Below are 17,849 nucleotides of genomic sequence, written 5' to 3' on the forward strand. Positions count from 1 at the left end.
TTGGTTTTTAGAGAAATATGTCGAGTGTCTTCCGCTTGGTTTTCTAATCAAACTCGATATAATATCTCGGTGCTCGATTCATTTTTGGACATTTCAAGAACGAGCTATTGTATCTCAAAAATTTTAAAGTGTGAATTCACCCCCTCTACACACGTTTTTCGATCCTATCAAATGGTATCAGAGCGAGTCGTTCTTAAAAGAACATTTGAAACTGATTTTATCTTTAAAATTTCGGATTTTAAGATTTTCTAACATATATGTGCCTAATTGTGTATTTTTTTTACAGCTTGCAGTGACATTGAAAAAAATGGCATAACTCCTTGATCGAGTATCCAAATGACAATCCGATTTTTGCATTGAGAACTAGACTCGTAGAGGTTCACAGTGGTATAAAATTTGCAGCCTGGTCTTGCACGAGCAGAAGCAGTTTCTTGGTTAAAATCAGACCATGTTGCTGTGACAGAAAACAGGGCATGAACAAGAGTTGGTGTTTTTGTCAAGAAGCTTAAGGAATCTGCACTCATCAATATGAGGGACAATTAATTCGAATTTGAGTTTGATTGCCATCTTGATGTTCTACTTGTGCTATCATGTCTTGAATTAAGAATGTCTAGTAATTTTCCTTACAATTGTGATTGTGCTTAGTGACTAAAGGTGCTTAAACGTATAATGGATATTTGAGTTGACAAAAACATCTTGATCTTGTGTTGTTTGAAACTTGAATTGATATTGTGTATTCTTGGTGAAAGCTTATTTACTCAATTTGATACTTATATGTGTTGAATATGTCTCATAAATGCCTTATATTTTGATTGATTTGAGATTAATTATTTTGTGCTGTTATTTGTGCATACATATTTACATGGATTTATTTTCATGTGCTAGCCACCCCTATACCTTTATAAAATTCATTTACTTTGAGGGGGAGCTATAATGTTTTTGTTTATTTCAAACCTTTTTTATTTTCACAAAAAGGAGGAGAAATATGTTAGATGAAAATATCATTTGTGCATTACTTGAGTTTCAATGTTCATATTTTTATCCAAGTTTTGTGATCATCAAAAAAGGGAAGATTGTTGAGTCTGGAAATGTGAGCAATCTTGATTTTGATGATAATAAAAATTGTTATTGTGTTTCTAACATATTTACGTAAGTGTGCAGTTCATACATCATATTTTGGAAGCGATAAGCTTGTAAAACAAAATTTCAGCACACTTTAGTTTCTGGCGAGCTGTATTGTTTTGATGATATCTCATAGCTCGGTAATCCAAATAACAAGCGGCTATAATCAATGAACAGACAACTCAAATAGCTGCAATTCATATTTCAGACCAATAGGACTAAATTGGATATGATCTAGATCAAACTGCTATCTAAAAACGCTACTGGAGCTGAATCGGATGAGCTTAAAACAGAAACCAGTAGCCGCTGAGCAGTTATGGTATTTCAGCCATATCTTGCAGATCGTTTATCAAAATAGAACGATTCAGTATAAGTTACGAAGATACGATAATGATCTACAAATCATATTAGAAGGTAAAGTTTGAATCGGAGCATAAGGAGCTGATAGACCGCACTCAAGAATCTAGTTCTGCACTAAAATTCTGCATAGCAGAATTTTTGACATAACTTGGTATTTTGAGCATATCTCTCTCGTACAAACTTCAAATCGAGTGATTCTTCATTATATGGAAAGCCAAGACAAATAGCTACAACTTTTATGTTCATTACTTTGTCCAGAAGTTAATGAATCAAGAGATATAAGCAAAAAAACCTGCTACTGAAAACAGCGGTGTGGAAAACAAAAGTGCAAAAAAGCAGTAGACTCCAAAAAGCAGCAGAATCCGAACCAATATCCCTTGAAAACCAGTAGCCGATCAAAACCAATAGCCGAGGCAATCAGTAGCAGATGAAACCAATAGACGACCAGTAGCTACTGTACCAGTAAAGCCCAAAATCAGCCGAAGATGAAGAAAGTAGCCAGAAGCGTGAATGTGACCTTTTCAATATCAGAATCAATACAAAATCTTTACTAACGGTCATATTCTTGTATCTAACGTATATATCTATCTTGGAGACTATAAATACAAGATCTGAGGATTGAATAACGAGATATTGGATGACCAAAAGATACATCAGCTAGTTAGAGCTTGTCCACGAGAGAATAAGGGCGTTAAAATAGATTTATCAGTTAGTTGAGAGCTTGCCCTTGATGTGAAGAACAAAACAAATTTCTTGAGCCTTCACAGTCAAGTTCTTCACACCCAACTCACTCACACACATATGAGAGATGATTTGTAAAGATTAGTTGAGTGAGAGTTTTCACACAAAGATATTAAAGATTGTGTTTGTAGTCTTGACATAAAAGACGTTAAACATTATGCGGATTGTAAGATACGTTGAGGCCTACAATCGAGTGTGTGCTAGGAGTTTTGATTAGGAAAGTGATAAGTCCTTAGTCAAAATAGGTTTGCACAAAGTTGTGTACTAATCAAAATCTTCTAGTTGATCTTTTTTAAAAGGAAGAAGTAGTGACGTAAGAGATTGAGCTCCGAACATCTATAAACAAATTCGTGCATCTTTACTTTATCGCATTTAGTTCTTGTTGTTGTTTTTGGATGATTTTTCGAAGCATTTTATATGTTCTTTAAAATACCAAAATGTTGCATACAAAGTATGATAAAATGTTTCAACCAAAATATTTTATTATCTCAATTTACAATCTTTTCAAACGATTTCCAAAATGTTTAATCCGTTTTAGAGGATTATGTCGAGTTCTTCCGCTTGATTTTCTAATCAAACTCGATATAATATCTCGGTGCTCGGTTCATTTTTGAACATTTCAAGAACGAGTTATTGTAGCTCAAAATTTTTAAAAGTGTATATGCATCCCCCTCTCTACACACGTTTTTCGATCCTATAAAAAATGTAGTCAGTTTCGTATCCAACAAGATAGTTTTACTCATGTGATTGTGATATGCACCATATTTTAATTCATACCCAACAATACAAATTTAATAAACAACATGAAAATGCTTTAAGATAAAACATATGGACGTCAGATTTGTGTTTAATTAACATATTTAGAGTTGACGAAATGTAAGATTAATATATATATATATATATATATATATATATATTCAATTAATATTAATTCAGTTAATAATATCTTTAAAATAATATTTTTTGTCGTTGTCAACTTAGACCAATTTGCTCAACTAATTATCTCGATATACACAAGATAATAATTTCTTTTTTCGTAAGACTCTAATATAATACATGATTCATTTAATATCATAAATTAATAATTATCTAAAATCGTAAATATAACTTGGAAAATTTATTAAATAAATAATTATTCTATTGTGATTTTTATTTTATTGAAAATTAAATTTAGTTGGATATCACATTTAACTTTCTCATTGCATCAAAAGCTCATGTGGTGCTGCACCACAACAAAAAACAATTGTGTTAAGAGTTTTTATAGGAATGAATGCTTTCTTTAGTTTTTATAGGAATGAATTCTTATTCGTTTAATGGAAAAATACTATTTAATATAACAAATCATAAAATTTATTGATAAATAAATACTTTTTTAAATTAATATAATTTCATAATCATAACATTATTAACTTATAACGGTCTACTAATAATAGTTACTACGTTAATATTAAAATTGGAGAAATAATAGTTACTAAATTAATATTAAAATTGGATAATTACATTTTTCTCATGTAAATTACAATTTTTTTAATTTTTAGTTATGTTAAAAATGGATTACATTTTTTTTATATCGTAATTTTCTTTCTTTTTTTTTCATTTTAGTGTTGTCACGATAAATTTTCATTTAATCTTGTAACTTATATGTTTTTTTTTTCATTTTGGCCATTTTTTGACCGGAGTCAATCGTGTCTACGGGTAAAAAAAACCAAAAATAAAAACAAATACAATTTGAAGGACCACAAATGGAAAAAAATACGTACATACAAGTTACTTGACTAAAAATGAAAATTGACAGTAACTAAAACAAGAAAAAAAATTAAAAAAAACATACAAGTTATGGAACTTAAAAAACCAAATTTGCCATTTATAAAATCAAAAAGTGGGAAAATAAAAGAAAAGAAAAGTACAAATCACAGAATAAATAAATATATATATATTTTCTATTTTAATAAAGCTTCTCGTCTTTCAAAACCAGCTTCTCAGTTCTAAGAAAAAAATTCAAACTTTGAAAATGAATCTGGATGCATGTTAATAGTTTAAAGTTTAAGTTTAAAGTTGCATATTATTAATCAATTGATAATTTATCTTATCTAGTCTCATGTTTATTTGATGATATTATTTATCCATTTACTAATTATTTATGTAACGTCAATCAAATCTTTGAATTTAAATTATAATATTATCTTTAATGAATAATATTATTCATATTTTATTAAGTATTAAAATGATAAAATGATAATTTATCATCTTATTTAAAATTTAATAAATTATATCAAACAAATTAATGAAATCCAAAAGCTTATGATTATTAATGTATTTTTTTACGTTGCGTTTACTTGTGTTGATAAATGAGAGATAACATTATTAATACTGACTAATCTTATGTTTAGTTGCAAAATAGAAAATCATTATAAATCCTTAAACCAGTTAATAATGAGATTTAAAAATGATTTTTAATCCTAAAGTTTAGAAGGGATTATAAATATGTACATGGTGAAAAGAGAAACAAAAATCAATCCCAAATTTAATCTATCAAACTAAACATGCTATTATTTTTCCATAACCACTTCATATCCTATCAAATTATATTAATAATCACATTTTAATCTATCCTTGCACAATCTCATCTCTCAAAGTAAACGCAGCCTTACTATTTATTTAATTTTTTTTAAATTTTATTTATTTAATTTAGATCATTTCAAACTTTTAATTTCTTTGTTCGTATTTCAATTTTCTTAACATGAGAGAATGATGATATTATCCAAAATTTATAGTTTGTTGATATGAGAAAAAAATTTAATAAAAGTAGCATCTCCAATAAATATTAAATTAAAAAAAATTCTTGCGAAGATGGCTGCTCAGAAATAATAATTATTTAATCTTTCAAGTAAAATTTTTTTTTTTGAATTTTTTGGAATACTGTATCACTATCAAAATTCAACTTAAAGTAGAGATTTTTCTGAAATTTTTAATCAAAAGATAATGGCGACAAAATCGGAAAATATAAATATTCGTGTAGATATATTTTCAAGTTAACATATTCTAATTTATAGATGTTCTTACAACTCAAAGTATTTATCATTTGGAAAAATATAGAATAATTAAGTGGCGTAATTTTATAAAAAATCACAATAAATGTTAAATATTAGGTGTATTTATAAATTTTTGGAGCGCAAATTTCATTGCTCCGAAATTTATGGGTCCCGCCTAAAATGGAATTAAGCATCCTGCTTGCCATGGCTGTTTACTCCAAATTCCAGATTTTAACTATTTTAACGGTTTACAGCATTTGCAAATTGCAACTGTCAAACGGTAATCATATAGGCTTCCACACAAGTAGTGTGGGGTTGTGCTACAGTGAACACGCCTTTTTTGGGTCCACTTCTTTCGTTTTCTTCAAATAAATAATGATAAATTCCGTAGGTTCCCCCGCTAGATTCTATCTATAACTAGCAAGCAGACAATTGGTTGAATCTTCTGTGCTTGTGTGGCAGGTGCGTGGGTTCAGATGGAAGCTCCCAACAATCATGGCGGATCAGACTTAACAGCTTGCAGTTCCAGTGATCGGCGACTCATTGAGTAAGGAACTAAAATGGGTTGTGTTCGTTTACTTTAAGTTTTTGCCCAAATAAGCGAAATTGTGGTTTTTGTTTCATTTTTTCTTGTTTTTTTTCTGGGGTTTGCTTAATCTATGATTGTGTGCCCTAAAATTGTTGTTGTCCCATTAGTTGTGTCATATTTGTTTGATGCTATAATTGCTTGCTTCTTGGTCTTGATCCGAACGAGTTTTTTTCCTTTTCTTGGTTGGTGATTTTTGTTTGTTTTTCTGGTTGGTTATCATTGCAGGATGATGAAACAGGAAGTGAAGTTGATAATGATCAGTACCATTGGTGAAGTTATCGAGCCGATTTTGGAGAATATGACTCGTAAAATTGTGAGTGGAACCTTTTAAACATTTGACTCTGTGCAATTCTTTTGGGGTGCATAAATGAATATGTGCATTCGTGTATGTGTTTCATTCATTATGCTGAAGTAGATGAGCATGTGTATTCTCTGGGTAAAGTAACTGCGTTGCTTTCCAAGAAAATTTACCTTCACATCTCGGGCATAGTTATGTGTTGATGAAGATGATGAGTCAAAATGCTATGTGAACTGATTCCTCTATATGGTTATGAAAGAAAAATATGTGGTATACAAAGTCCTGATTAGATACTATATGTTGGCGTACACAGAATAAGATTGTGGTAGCCAAATTATATACATACATGAAGGTGCGATTGATCTCCATTCTTGTTTGTTTTGTACCCATTCCTCCTCTTCTTATGCTTGTAGTGGCTTTCTTTGCTAGAGGTGCATGTGGTTCATCTTCATATCACTAAGTCTTCTTGTTGCTCCTTGTCAATGATTCACAGAACTAATCTCCTTGTATTAGAAATTAGTTTGTAATTTGGCAGTGCGGTGCCCATTTCTTTCTCCCTGTATGCACAAAAGAAAACGAGACCCCGCATGGAAGGAATCATTACAATCCCATAAGTATAAAAAATTATTGGCCTGAAGATATGTAAGTCCTCTTTATTTATGTGTTTTCAGGTGCAAGAAGAGATCGAAATCGCACTGCAAAAGTTGCGGCCTGATAAGGATTGGTGAGCATTTGTTTTATACATATTTCAGACACTCATTTTTCCGGTGGAGGATCCCTAGTTGGCATGCATATGCAAGACCAATAACTTGAAAAACTATATAATGCAACGATGCACTTGGAACCATTATTTTCTCATGCTAATGCATACATGTGATTCTTATTTAGGAACAATGAGCTGGCAATAACTACATCCGCAGAAAAAAGAAGTTTAAAGCTCAAGTTTTTTGGTGAAGTATCTAGCCCCGTTCTGACAGGTGAAGTATTAAATGGAAAAGACGGTGCTGCCATACGGCTGGCTATTGTTGATACGATGACAGATCAGTTAGTTGCCTCTGGGCCAGAGTCGTCACCTATGGTCGAGATATTAATTCTGCAGGCGAACCCTAATGAAGATGAACTTAATTGGAGTACTGAGGACTTCAAAAACAGGGTTATTAGAGGAAGAAAGAAGGGGAAGCCTTGTTTTTCCAAAGATATCTATATATCTCTGGAGAGAGGCATGGGCAATTTATGTAATGTAAAATTGGGACATGGTTCTACCTGGGTGAAGGACTGTTTGTGTCGATTAGGGGCAAGAGTTGTGGATAACGTCGGTGGGGGTATGGTGAAAGAAGCGTGGACCAAGTCATTTATGGTTCGGGATCGCCACTTAGAATGTAGTCTCTTGTCACCTTTTGTTTTTTGCTGTTCTTTCTTTGTCTACGTGTGAGTTCGTTTTAGTTCATGGAATACAAATCATGATAGCTTAACTTGGATAAGCGGATTGCAAGATGTTCGAAAGCACAAACCTTTTGTTGTAAAGAATTATTACATGGAACGATTAGTCATCTAGCCGACTCAATGTCTCTGTCACGAATATGAAGTTAAATATGCTTGTAATCTTCTGCTTTCTGACCTTCAGATTACAAGAAGAAGGAAACTCCATCTCTCTCCGATAAAATATGCAGACTGCATAATATAGGGAAAGGTGGAACGAAGCGCCTGCAACGTGCAAAAGTTTACACCGTTCAGGATTTACTGACCCGACTCCTGAAAGATCCCGATGGGCTAAAAAATGTAACTTTTGCTTGTCATTTTTTCCGTCTTCATATTACCTTTGCATCATATATATGCTATTTATCTGGTCAATTACTATCTTCTGTTACAATATAAACAGGCCCTTCTTTCTTATATTGATGTTATATTTGCTATTTTGATGTTTCTGATCTTGTATGTTGAATTATGTTTCTTTGTCAAAGTAAAGTCGCATCCACACTCATTTAAAAGCTATTTCTGCATTATATGGTGGTCAACTTCTACATTCAGGCATAATATTTTTAGTTTCTGCTAAACTCTATTCTTATTAATCTGATCAGATCCAGCGGGTTTTGGCGAAACAAGTGGTGCACAAGCAAAACAAGCCATATTGCCTAAAGTTTTGAATATTTCAGCAATTTGATTGATGTGGTTTAGTATACACTGCATAGCTTAAAAAAACACTTCGCTGATATTATTGAGAATTTCGCAGACAAATCTTATAGCTTAGTTAACAAGAAATTAGTAGACACGGGTTTTTGCTAAACTTAGAGTTGCATCATGCAAGCTCAAGTGTCTGTCTTGAGAGAATTCTGAAGTATGAAAAATCATTTGTATTCTGATACATGATTTGTCTGCAGATTGTTAATTTGAGGGGGAAGAAGTGGGACAATATGGTAAAACATGCTCGATCATGCCCAAGTGGTAGAAGGATGTACTGCTACACTAATTCACAACGGAATACCAGCGTAGTTTTTAATATTCATGGAGAGATTCTACGACTATATCCAAAGGGACAATCTGCTACTGCTCAATTGTCATCTCAAGAGAGCAAGGTATCAGCAGAAGCTGAATCAGTCATCCTCTACTCTAGTACCTTTTTTCTCAAATTCGCACCCATAATAATTACATAAAATTCTTTGATATGTTTTTCGCCTCCGCCTAAATGCTGTTTTGATCGTGGTAGAATTTGATGACAGGATATTGCTGGCGACTTATTTTCATCTGCTATTGGTAGCTGGAATGCCGTCTTGCCATTTGATGATGAGAATTTACTTCAACAACATCTCTCTAGCTTACTTATGTCTGTCGATCAATTGGATTCCATGGAACCAGGATACTCCGTTGGACCCCACAACATAGTACCTTCGGATACCTCATTGCAGGACATCATTTCAAATAAAGCTTCCACCCAAGAAATTGATATGGAGTGTATTGACCCCCCAGCCAGTACACATGATGTGCCGACTATGCATTGCTTGGATGGTGAACCATTTCCAATAGCAATGGTTTCAAATGCGACATCTGAAAATTTCACAAATGTTGACGCAGGAACAGAGCGAACTGGCCTTATGTCAAGTACTGAACCATTTAGGAATCAGAATCAGGGCGAAATTCACTCCTTTGACGACGCCTCTACATCTACGTCGGCATATTTGTCTGTTGGTAAAAACACTTGCTCCCCAGATTTTATGCAGCCAATGTATTCGAACGAATCCTTCGGTTTCCCTTCTCCAGCCACAGACATATGTGACGTGGATTCAGTTCCCCCACCAATATGGAACGATAATATACAGTTCTCTGAGATAGTTATCTTTAATATTGATACTGCTAAATGGGGATGGAGCGTGTTGATCAACATCCTAGCATGGCGTTTCTCGCTAAAACGACGCGTCGTGGCTAGAAAAACTATGTTGCTGTCAACTTAGTCCCTCGCTTTAGTTCAACTACAAAAGTGCAAGTGTATGTGGGCACTGGAAACGAAATTTAGATAATATTTGAAGGCGTTGGATATTTAACTATCTGGGCAGCTAACCGTTGGAAACTTTGTTACTGTTAAGCCAGTTCATGCAAACGAGAGGCTCTTGGCTCAAGGACCTCAATGATGTTGTGGAATCTGATGTGCACTTGGTAGTTAATGCTTTCCCGTCTTTGGATCTGGATGCTTCTAGTTTAGTGGAAGACCGTAGATTCCTAGCATCGGAATTGCTCTCTTGTTTATTTTCTTTTGTTCGTAGATCAGATCTTCTCGTTCTTTGTATGGTTATGTCTTCTATCTTTTGTAAATTTTGATTTTTGATGGTGATGAAATTTTCTTGAAAAAAATAAAAAAAGAAAGAAGAAAAAAGAAACCTAGTGGAATTATAAATTAAGGATGGTGAATCGATTCTGAATTCTGATAATAAATTATAATGTTGATGATTACATTTGTATTTTTCTCTGTATGTGTTACATAACTGAGTTGTAAAAATTGTAATCGGCATATCAAACATACTTTAATATTTTAACTATAATTCAGGAAAACGTGAAGTGTTTGATTTTGTAATTAAATTGAATTTCCACTTAACAAAATAATTTTTATATTCTTTCAGTTTCCTAACGTATATGGAATTGAAGCTAATTGAAGACAGAGTAATAAATATAAATAAAAAATTCTCCTAATTAATCACTTGAGTTAATTTAATAAAAAACAAATAACTTCTATAAGATCAGGTCAATTTTGTGAGATAAATTTTTGACCCGATCCGACATATGAAAAATATTACTTTAATTTATATCCAAAGTATTATTTTTTTTATGATATGAAGTATTAATATTAATGAAATCGAAATTTATGTGGGAACTAGAAACAAAATTAATTTTCATTGAAGATATAAAGTGATCATAAATCCATGAGACATATGTCATAGGAAACCTAATCTTCATAATATTTAAATGAATTCATAAATAATATAATATATATTATTTTTTAAAGAATAATATAATATTTATTCTTACCTAATGGGTAGTGAGTGCGGGATCACCAGTTATTATTATTTTATGTAAATGATAATGGTTTATGATTGAAAATGAGGTAGGACAACATTCATAACTAATCAGGATATATTCAAAAATATGTCATTTGTTTTTTTTAATTATAAAATATCAAACCAAACTTATCAAGATGATTGATTAATAATAAATTCAATAATTAATTTACATACGATTTACTTTATGTATAACAATAATTGATTATTTATGGTTGTTATAAATAGAAAAAAATATTTAAAAAACTCTTAATATGTCAGTCAGTTTCTTCTTTTCTATCATATTTAAATGATAGAATTGTGAATTTTATTTAGGGAGTGTTTGCAATAGATTGTACTTTTGTAGAATTGATTAATTTATAGATTATAAAAAAGTTAAGAAAAATCAAAAGTTGGTAGTGTTTGGAAACAAATGTGAAAATCTAAAAATCAAAGTTTGGTAGTGTTTGATAAATAAGTGATTAGAGTGATTTTAACAATGACCTTCTTATTAGAATCACTTTTGGAGAATCATAATCACCACATGACTAGCTTTTGAATTTTAATTAAGTTAAGCATAAGCTAACACATAATCTAGGTTTAAGAAACACACAAAAATAATTTTTTTAAGCCAAAAGCTAATAATCATTTTTTTTAGTGATTGCAAACACTTCCTTAATCACAATCTTAATCAATCAGATTAAACAAATTATTATTATTATTATTATTATTATTATTATTATTATTATTATTATTAACCACTCTACATTATACCTAATTAATTTAATAATTACTTTACAAATTATATCTTCACGGTTCTATTGGCAATTTGACATAAATAAAGGCCACTTCGAGTCTTCGACTATATAACTGGGGAAGTTCTATGATCCACCGGGTGAATTTCACCCGATGGATCTGGGCTGTTCATGAGGGCCGGGCCCATGAATAGAAGTCCGGGCCCCACATAATTATATGGGGTCCAAAGTATTTGGACGGTAGATGCTGCACCGGGTGAATTTCACCCGGTGCAGCATAGAATAAGCTATATAACTGTTATAGATGTTAGATGTGAATGCACTGTGAATGATACTTTTGGCCTTACATATTGTTTAATACAAAAAGGGTCTCTTTTCTTTTTTGAAAAATCTCAAAGAATAGGGAAAGTATTTATCTTTTAAAAAATGCAAAATTTAGACTGAATATTCAGTAATATAATATAATTTTTACGCGTAATTATATAATTAAATCCACGTTATGAGGGGAAAAAATCCACGATTATAAATAAGATAGAGTGCTATAAAGTCTTGATCATCAAATAACAGAAGGAACAATAATTTCTTTGTAGCAATTAGTGAAATATTTCATTTTAGTCAACTAGTTTTAGTTAATGACACTTTAGAAATACTGAACTTTTATATAATTGCATGTTAGCCATAGACTCATAATGATGTTCTCAATAATTAACGTCTAGTGGACTATTTTGGAGAAACTAAATTGGGAGACTTAGAAAATTTCCAAATTACAGTTTTTGCCCGTATATTTTGACAACCATAACAATATATAATATAATAATAGTAACTGTTTTAAAGGGTGTTCAAATTGGTAATGTAAGTAAGTGTAGGGGTGAGTTTTCGGTATACCTTATAAAAAATATTGGTATGAAAAAAATTCGTATTGGTATCAATATTGAAATTTTGAAATTTTTATATAGAAAAAATCCATACTCATACCGTATAGATACCGAAAAAAAATTCGATATACCAAAAAAATGTCTATATATCGAAAAAATTTCGGTACGGTATCCAAAAAAATCGATATTTTGGTTCGATATCTCAGCCCTGAGTAAGTGTTTTACAAATAGTCGGAAGTTCGATTTCCTCTGTCAGCACTTTCTCGATCGATTATGTCGTACAAACTACAAAGTATGTTCAATACATGTTACCGTTGCTTACTCCTAGAAGTTTATCAAATATTATTAACCAAAAAGTAAAGGTTATGAGTTTCATAGTCAAGATAAATAAATAAACCTCAAAAAAATAATTTGTTTTAATTTATTTTTTATTTTTTTAAAAAAATCAATACCCTTCCTTAAATTCCTACCGTGTGGACAGCAGCTACACACAATTCAATATTTTCTTGAAACCTAGCATTCCTCGACCTATTCAAATTAGTGTTTGTCATTAAATATATGAAACAAGATCCACGTTTGATTTCAAATGCCCCATTAAAAAAAACAGAACAGAAATCATATTTCTTTAGTGTGTTACTTTCAGTTTCATCGATCATTACATTTAAATATTACTTTTTTACTGAATATATGAATCGGATAAATTTATTTCACCTGACTTGACGTTCGTCGAGACACTCACACATTACTTTACAAATAATAATAAATTGGATACACCTTTCCAAAGCTAATGGTGGACTGCATGGAAACGCCTTCGCTGTGAAGCCTACACCTCTTGACTAGCTGACCTGGAAAACACACAGCGAAAACAAAGACTTCATCAAAGGAAAGAGAAAAAAAAAAAGAAAAAAAGAGAAAGGAAAGAGCATAATTTGGTAGCGTTGATTTCTTGAACCATTCCTTCTTTATATATACAGAGTGGAACAAAGAATCAAGATCCAAGCCACGAGTTTTCAAAAGAGAATCAAGAAGATGGCTACTTTTGCAGGGACAACACAGAAATGTAAAGCCTGCGAAAAGACCGTGTATTTGGTGGATCAACTCACTGCAGATAGCAGGGTCTATCACAAGGCTTGCTTCAGATGTCACCACTGCAGGGGAACCCTCAAGGTGAGATCTTTTTCGCTACCCTCTTGTTATTTTACTCTATTTTTTCTTGTTTGTTTGATTGTTGCAACGCTGCGATTTTCTAATTTTCTATAGCCCATTTTTGTATTTATCTTTTTGCAGTGTTGTGGTGTGTGTGCGTATTTCTTGATGGATATGCTTGATGACTGGGTGTTGTTTCTTGTATTAATATTTCCTGTTTTTTCACAAATACACATTTTGTTCTCGTATTCGGGATTGAACTGTTTGATCGGCTGATAGTTGACCTATGTCATTGGATTAATTGTGAGGATCTTGATGCAGATATTGTTTTGAATGTAAACTGATCTGTTGTAATATTTGCTTGCCAAAAAAGAAGAATTTGTGTTTTAGCACTAATGTGTCTGATTATCAATTGCTGGGGTCAAGTTGCAGTCATTCATTCTCTATATCTGATCCATGGAATTGCTTTTGAATGTGAATGAATATCTTGTAAGTGAACAAAATAAACTCAATCTGTCATTCTACTTGTTTGGGAGAGTCCATTGTGTTCGATCAGGTTTTCGATGCATATCCCACGATTTCCTTGCGTATTTCCTAGATATGGATCGTAAGCAAAATGCTGGGACAGTGGACTGTAACAAGATTTTGTTTTGTGTTTTAATTACTTTTCGAAATCCAAGTAGAAAAAGCTAAATCCATGAAAAATCCACAATCTTGTTGTTTCTCAAATTTGAATGCATATTGGCTCATACAATTGCTTATCCTTCATCAATGATGTGATTATTCGGCTTACACACGGGTTCATCTCCTTGAAAGTTCTGCCCCTCACTGTTTAGAACTTCCTGGAATATAATCCTTAAGAACCCTTTCCTTGTTTCTTTTACTTACTATCCCTCATCTTGTCATTCATTCCTAATTGTTGCACAACTATTATAGAGCTTGGTTTTTGTGCTCCTTGACCAAGCTACTGATTTTTGCATCACCATTGATGGTGAGTGGCGTTGAGATGATGAAATGATATGTTTATTTGGCCAATAATTGCTTTTAGCTGGTCTCCTGAACTCACGCACATGTCTTGCAATTCTTGTCAAACAGAATCAATCGATCGTTGTACAGAAGACATGATCAAATTTAGCTTACTCTGTCTTCAACATATGAGACTACTCTATTTTCCTTTCTTCCCTCAAATTTTGGTTTCTTCATGCCCCTCTATGATAGATTGGTACTCTCTTAATGGAATTCGTTAAGTTAAAAAAATTATGGCAAACCATAAACATTCGCAGATTCGCTACATGTTGTTGGCCTGAAAGCCAGCATAGATTATATCTTGCCACTAAATTTCTCTGCCTTGGTTATTTCATTTGTAGATAATTTATCGACTTTCTTGCTCACATTCTATCTGTAATTTTTCTATGTTGTTATTGCAGTTAAGTAATTACTGTTCCTATGAAGGAGTTCTATACTGTAAACCTCACTATGATCAACTTTTCAAGATGACTGGAAGCTTGGATAAAAGCTTCGAAGGTTTTAACAAAATCAAGCCCCTTGTTTCTCTTTTTTTCCCTTCAATAATACTATAAACCTTAGCTTATTTATTTATCTAATCTTAACCACAGGAGGCCCGAAAACTGCAAGAGTCGACAGATCTTCAGATCAAGGCATCACAAACAACAGCAAAGTTTCAAGCATGTTTGCAGGAACTCAAGATAAATGTGTTTCTTGCAACAAAAAAGTCTACCCTCTTGAAAAGGTACATAAACTACTCAAAACTCGAGCTTCTAAAGCGATTCTTCTAAATGCTTTTTTATGACATGAATTTATAGGTAGCGGTTGATGGAAGTTCGTATCATAGGTCGTGTTTCAAGTGCAGCCATGGTGGCTGTGTTATAAGTCCGTCGAATTACGTTGCACATGAACATCTGCTCTACTGTAGGCATCACCATACTCAACTTTTCAAGCAAAAAGGCAACTTTAGCCGATTAGCAAAACAAGAACATGTTGAAGGGGAAAACGGAACAGCCTAAGTTTATACCGGATAAGTTTCATCAATGTTAAAATTTCAATATCAGACCTGGGAAGTTTGGTTTTGAAGCATCAACTATATAGAGATACATCAAAATTTAAAGAACGACTTGGTATACGATTGTTTTTGTTTTATTTGCTGGTGATTTTCCCTTTTGGTTTTGTGTTTTGATGGCGCGTACCATCGCAAAATTATCGTGTTTTTGTTGTAATATAACCAAGGTTGAGAGTAAGATACTAAGATGGTTTTGTTTACTAAGATGGTTTTGTTTGAAGCTTGAAATGGGAGTTTTTGAGTCCTTATCTCTATTATATGTGCTTAAAATTACAAATATAGAAAAAATTTAGGCTGAAGTGCATTTTTGGTCTTATATATTTATCTGTGTTATCAAATTTCAGTTTGAGTCCTATATCTTTCAATTCTTGAAAATTCCAGTCATTATTCATCGTGAACAAAATCTCATGTGAAAAGATAAATTTTATGAGACGGATGTGCTAATAGGGTTACTCATGATAATATTCTACTTTTGATGCTAAAAGTATTATTTTTTTATTGTAAATATGAACAGGATTAACCCGTCTCATGAATAAAGATCAGTAAGATCATCTCACAAGAGACCTACTCTACATCGTGAGTGCTGAGGTGACATTGCACACGTCAACATCATATTTGTGTCACATCAGCACCACCATGTTCATGTAATATATTTATAATTATCATAACTCATCTATTCTAATTTTTTTTAATTATTAACTATTTTTTTTCTTAATCTAAACTTTTAAATATTTAGTTATCATATCATCCTTGAAAATAACATGAAAATTAATTAACATAATTGTTTTTCTCTTATGTAAATGCATGCATAATGGTCTATTTTCTTGATAATGTTTAGTTAATTAGTGAAGTTCGTAACAAGTTAATTTTAATATTTTCAAAAAATATATTATATAGTGGTAAGTTCAAAATGAGAAATGTAGTTAATATAGTTATATTATACACTTCTACTTATGGATCATGTGCTACAAATCATTGCATGAAGTTTATTTTTCGGAATAAAATAAATGATCGAAATGCAGCAATTAATATAAGGGAAAATGATCAATAAATCTCCATAAACAAACTTATATTTGCCCTCAGTCCTCTTGTCAGCAAATATTTGTTCCCACTCCCTGACAAAGTTCTGGCATTTATTTCAACTCCCTATTTGAGCACAAAATACGAAAATGCCCCCATTTTCTTTTGAAACCCAATAATACCCCCAACTCTTTAAAAATAAAATAAAAATTACTTATAAGGCAGACAACGTACAGTTTCTTTACATCATTCTTGTTGAAATTCTCTACAAATTTATCCATCAATCGTAAACGACTAATCCAACGATCGCAATATTGCAGATCTGCTTCGAATCGGATTGAAGACAGTTGCTATTCGTTGTGAATTGTTTCTGGACCATTAAAATCTTTTTGAAGAACCATTATTTCAAAGATTTTAAGGTATTATTTTAGGTTTTTAAAAATTTGCAGCCAAGAAATTGAATTACAGTGTTTGATGTAGTATAATTATTTTTATATATCCTTTTTAATTGAACGATTCTTTGAGATTTGTTATGGTTTTAGTGATTGTATTAAATTTTTGTGTTATCGTGTGAATTGTACAAAGTTTTTTTTTTCAATCTCTGGTTTTCCCGTCTGTGGGTGAGAATGAATATTATTTATTGGAATTTTGAGATAGAGTAGCTGAAATTCCTTGTTGTTCTCAATTATAATGATTTAATTTCGAATCATAATGGTTTTAGTGCTGCATTATAACTTAGATATTGATAATTTTTTATCATTAAAATAAAAATGGGCTACTTGAATTTGTTATTATGTGCTGTTTTTTTGTATGTCATGTGTTATACGAATGAATATATGATTTTCAATTTATATCTTATTATATTGAATGTAGTTTTTTTAATAGTTTGATAATGAAGTCTAGAAGTGATTCTTGTAATATCTTCTTTTTTGGTTGTTACAAGTAAAAATACAGATTTGTGTGATTTCAATCTTCATTGGATGTAGATTAATGAATATTTTTGTGAGCCTGAGAACAATGTGCTGAAATTTCATTTGAAACCATGATTCTTCGATATGTATCTCCACTACAGTTTGAGAAGTATTATACTTTCATATCAATGCACTGTATTCGACGAGTTCATTTTTTTTCGGATGGACATCCTGAGATTATCAAGGCAGCTGAACGAATATTTATGGGGAGTCATCATGCTTATTATTTGTAACATTTAGTAGATAATTTTGTGAAGGTAATAATACTAAATTATTTATTATTCTCTAATTTTATTAAAATTTTCATACACGATTTTATCTTTTTAAGCTCACTGTAAAT

At 31.7% G+C, this 17,849-nt stretch overlaps 2 protein-coding genes across 3 annotated transcripts; both read left to right on the top strand.

Annotated features, from left to right (window-relative positions):
- The first annotated feature begins 5,448 nt into the window (after positions 1–5,448).
- Positions 5,449–10,060, top strand: LOC140879775 (calmodulin-binding protein 60 A-like). 2 transcript variants are annotated; one of them, XM_073283673.1, is made up of 8 exons: positions 5,449–5,535; positions 5,718–5,802; positions 6,070–6,157; positions 6,814–6,866; positions 7,031–7,521; positions 7,767–7,921; positions 8,521–8,715; positions 8,860–10,060. In XM_073283673.1, the coding sequence occupies exons 1-8, from the start codon at positions 5,460–5,462 to the stop codon at positions 9,586–9,588; spliced, it is 1,872 nt and encodes a 623-aa protein (XP_073139774.1). In that variant the 5' UTR covers positions 5,449–5,459; the 3' UTR covers positions 9,589–10,060. The 2 variants fall into 2 exon arrangements, with proteins under 2 accessions (XP_073139774.1, XP_073139775.1); XM_073283674.1 differs by lacking the exon at positions 5,449–5,535 and adding an exon at positions 5,612–5,642.
- Positions 10,061–13,091: 3,031 nt separating this feature from the next.
- On the top strand, positions 13,092–15,772 carry LOC140879776 (LIM domain-containing protein WLIM1-like). Its single transcript, XM_073283675.1, has 4 exons — positions 13,092–13,462; positions 14,869–14,965; positions 15,058–15,191; positions 15,265–15,772. The coding sequence occupies exons 1-4, from the start codon at positions 13,325–13,327 to the stop codon at positions 15,463–15,465; spliced, it is 570 nt and encodes a 189-aa protein (XP_073139776.1). The 5' UTR covers positions 13,092–13,324; the 3' UTR covers positions 15,466–15,772.
- Positions 15,773–17,849: the final 2,077 nt, after the last annotated feature.

This window comes from Henckelia pumila, chromosome 2 (genome assembly GCF_033568475.1).
Source record: "Henckelia pumila isolate YLH828 chromosome 2, ASM3356847v2, whole genome shotgun sequence".
NCBI lineage: Eukaryota > Viridiplantae > Streptophyta > Magnoliopsida > Lamiales > Gesneriaceae > Henckelia > Henckelia pumila.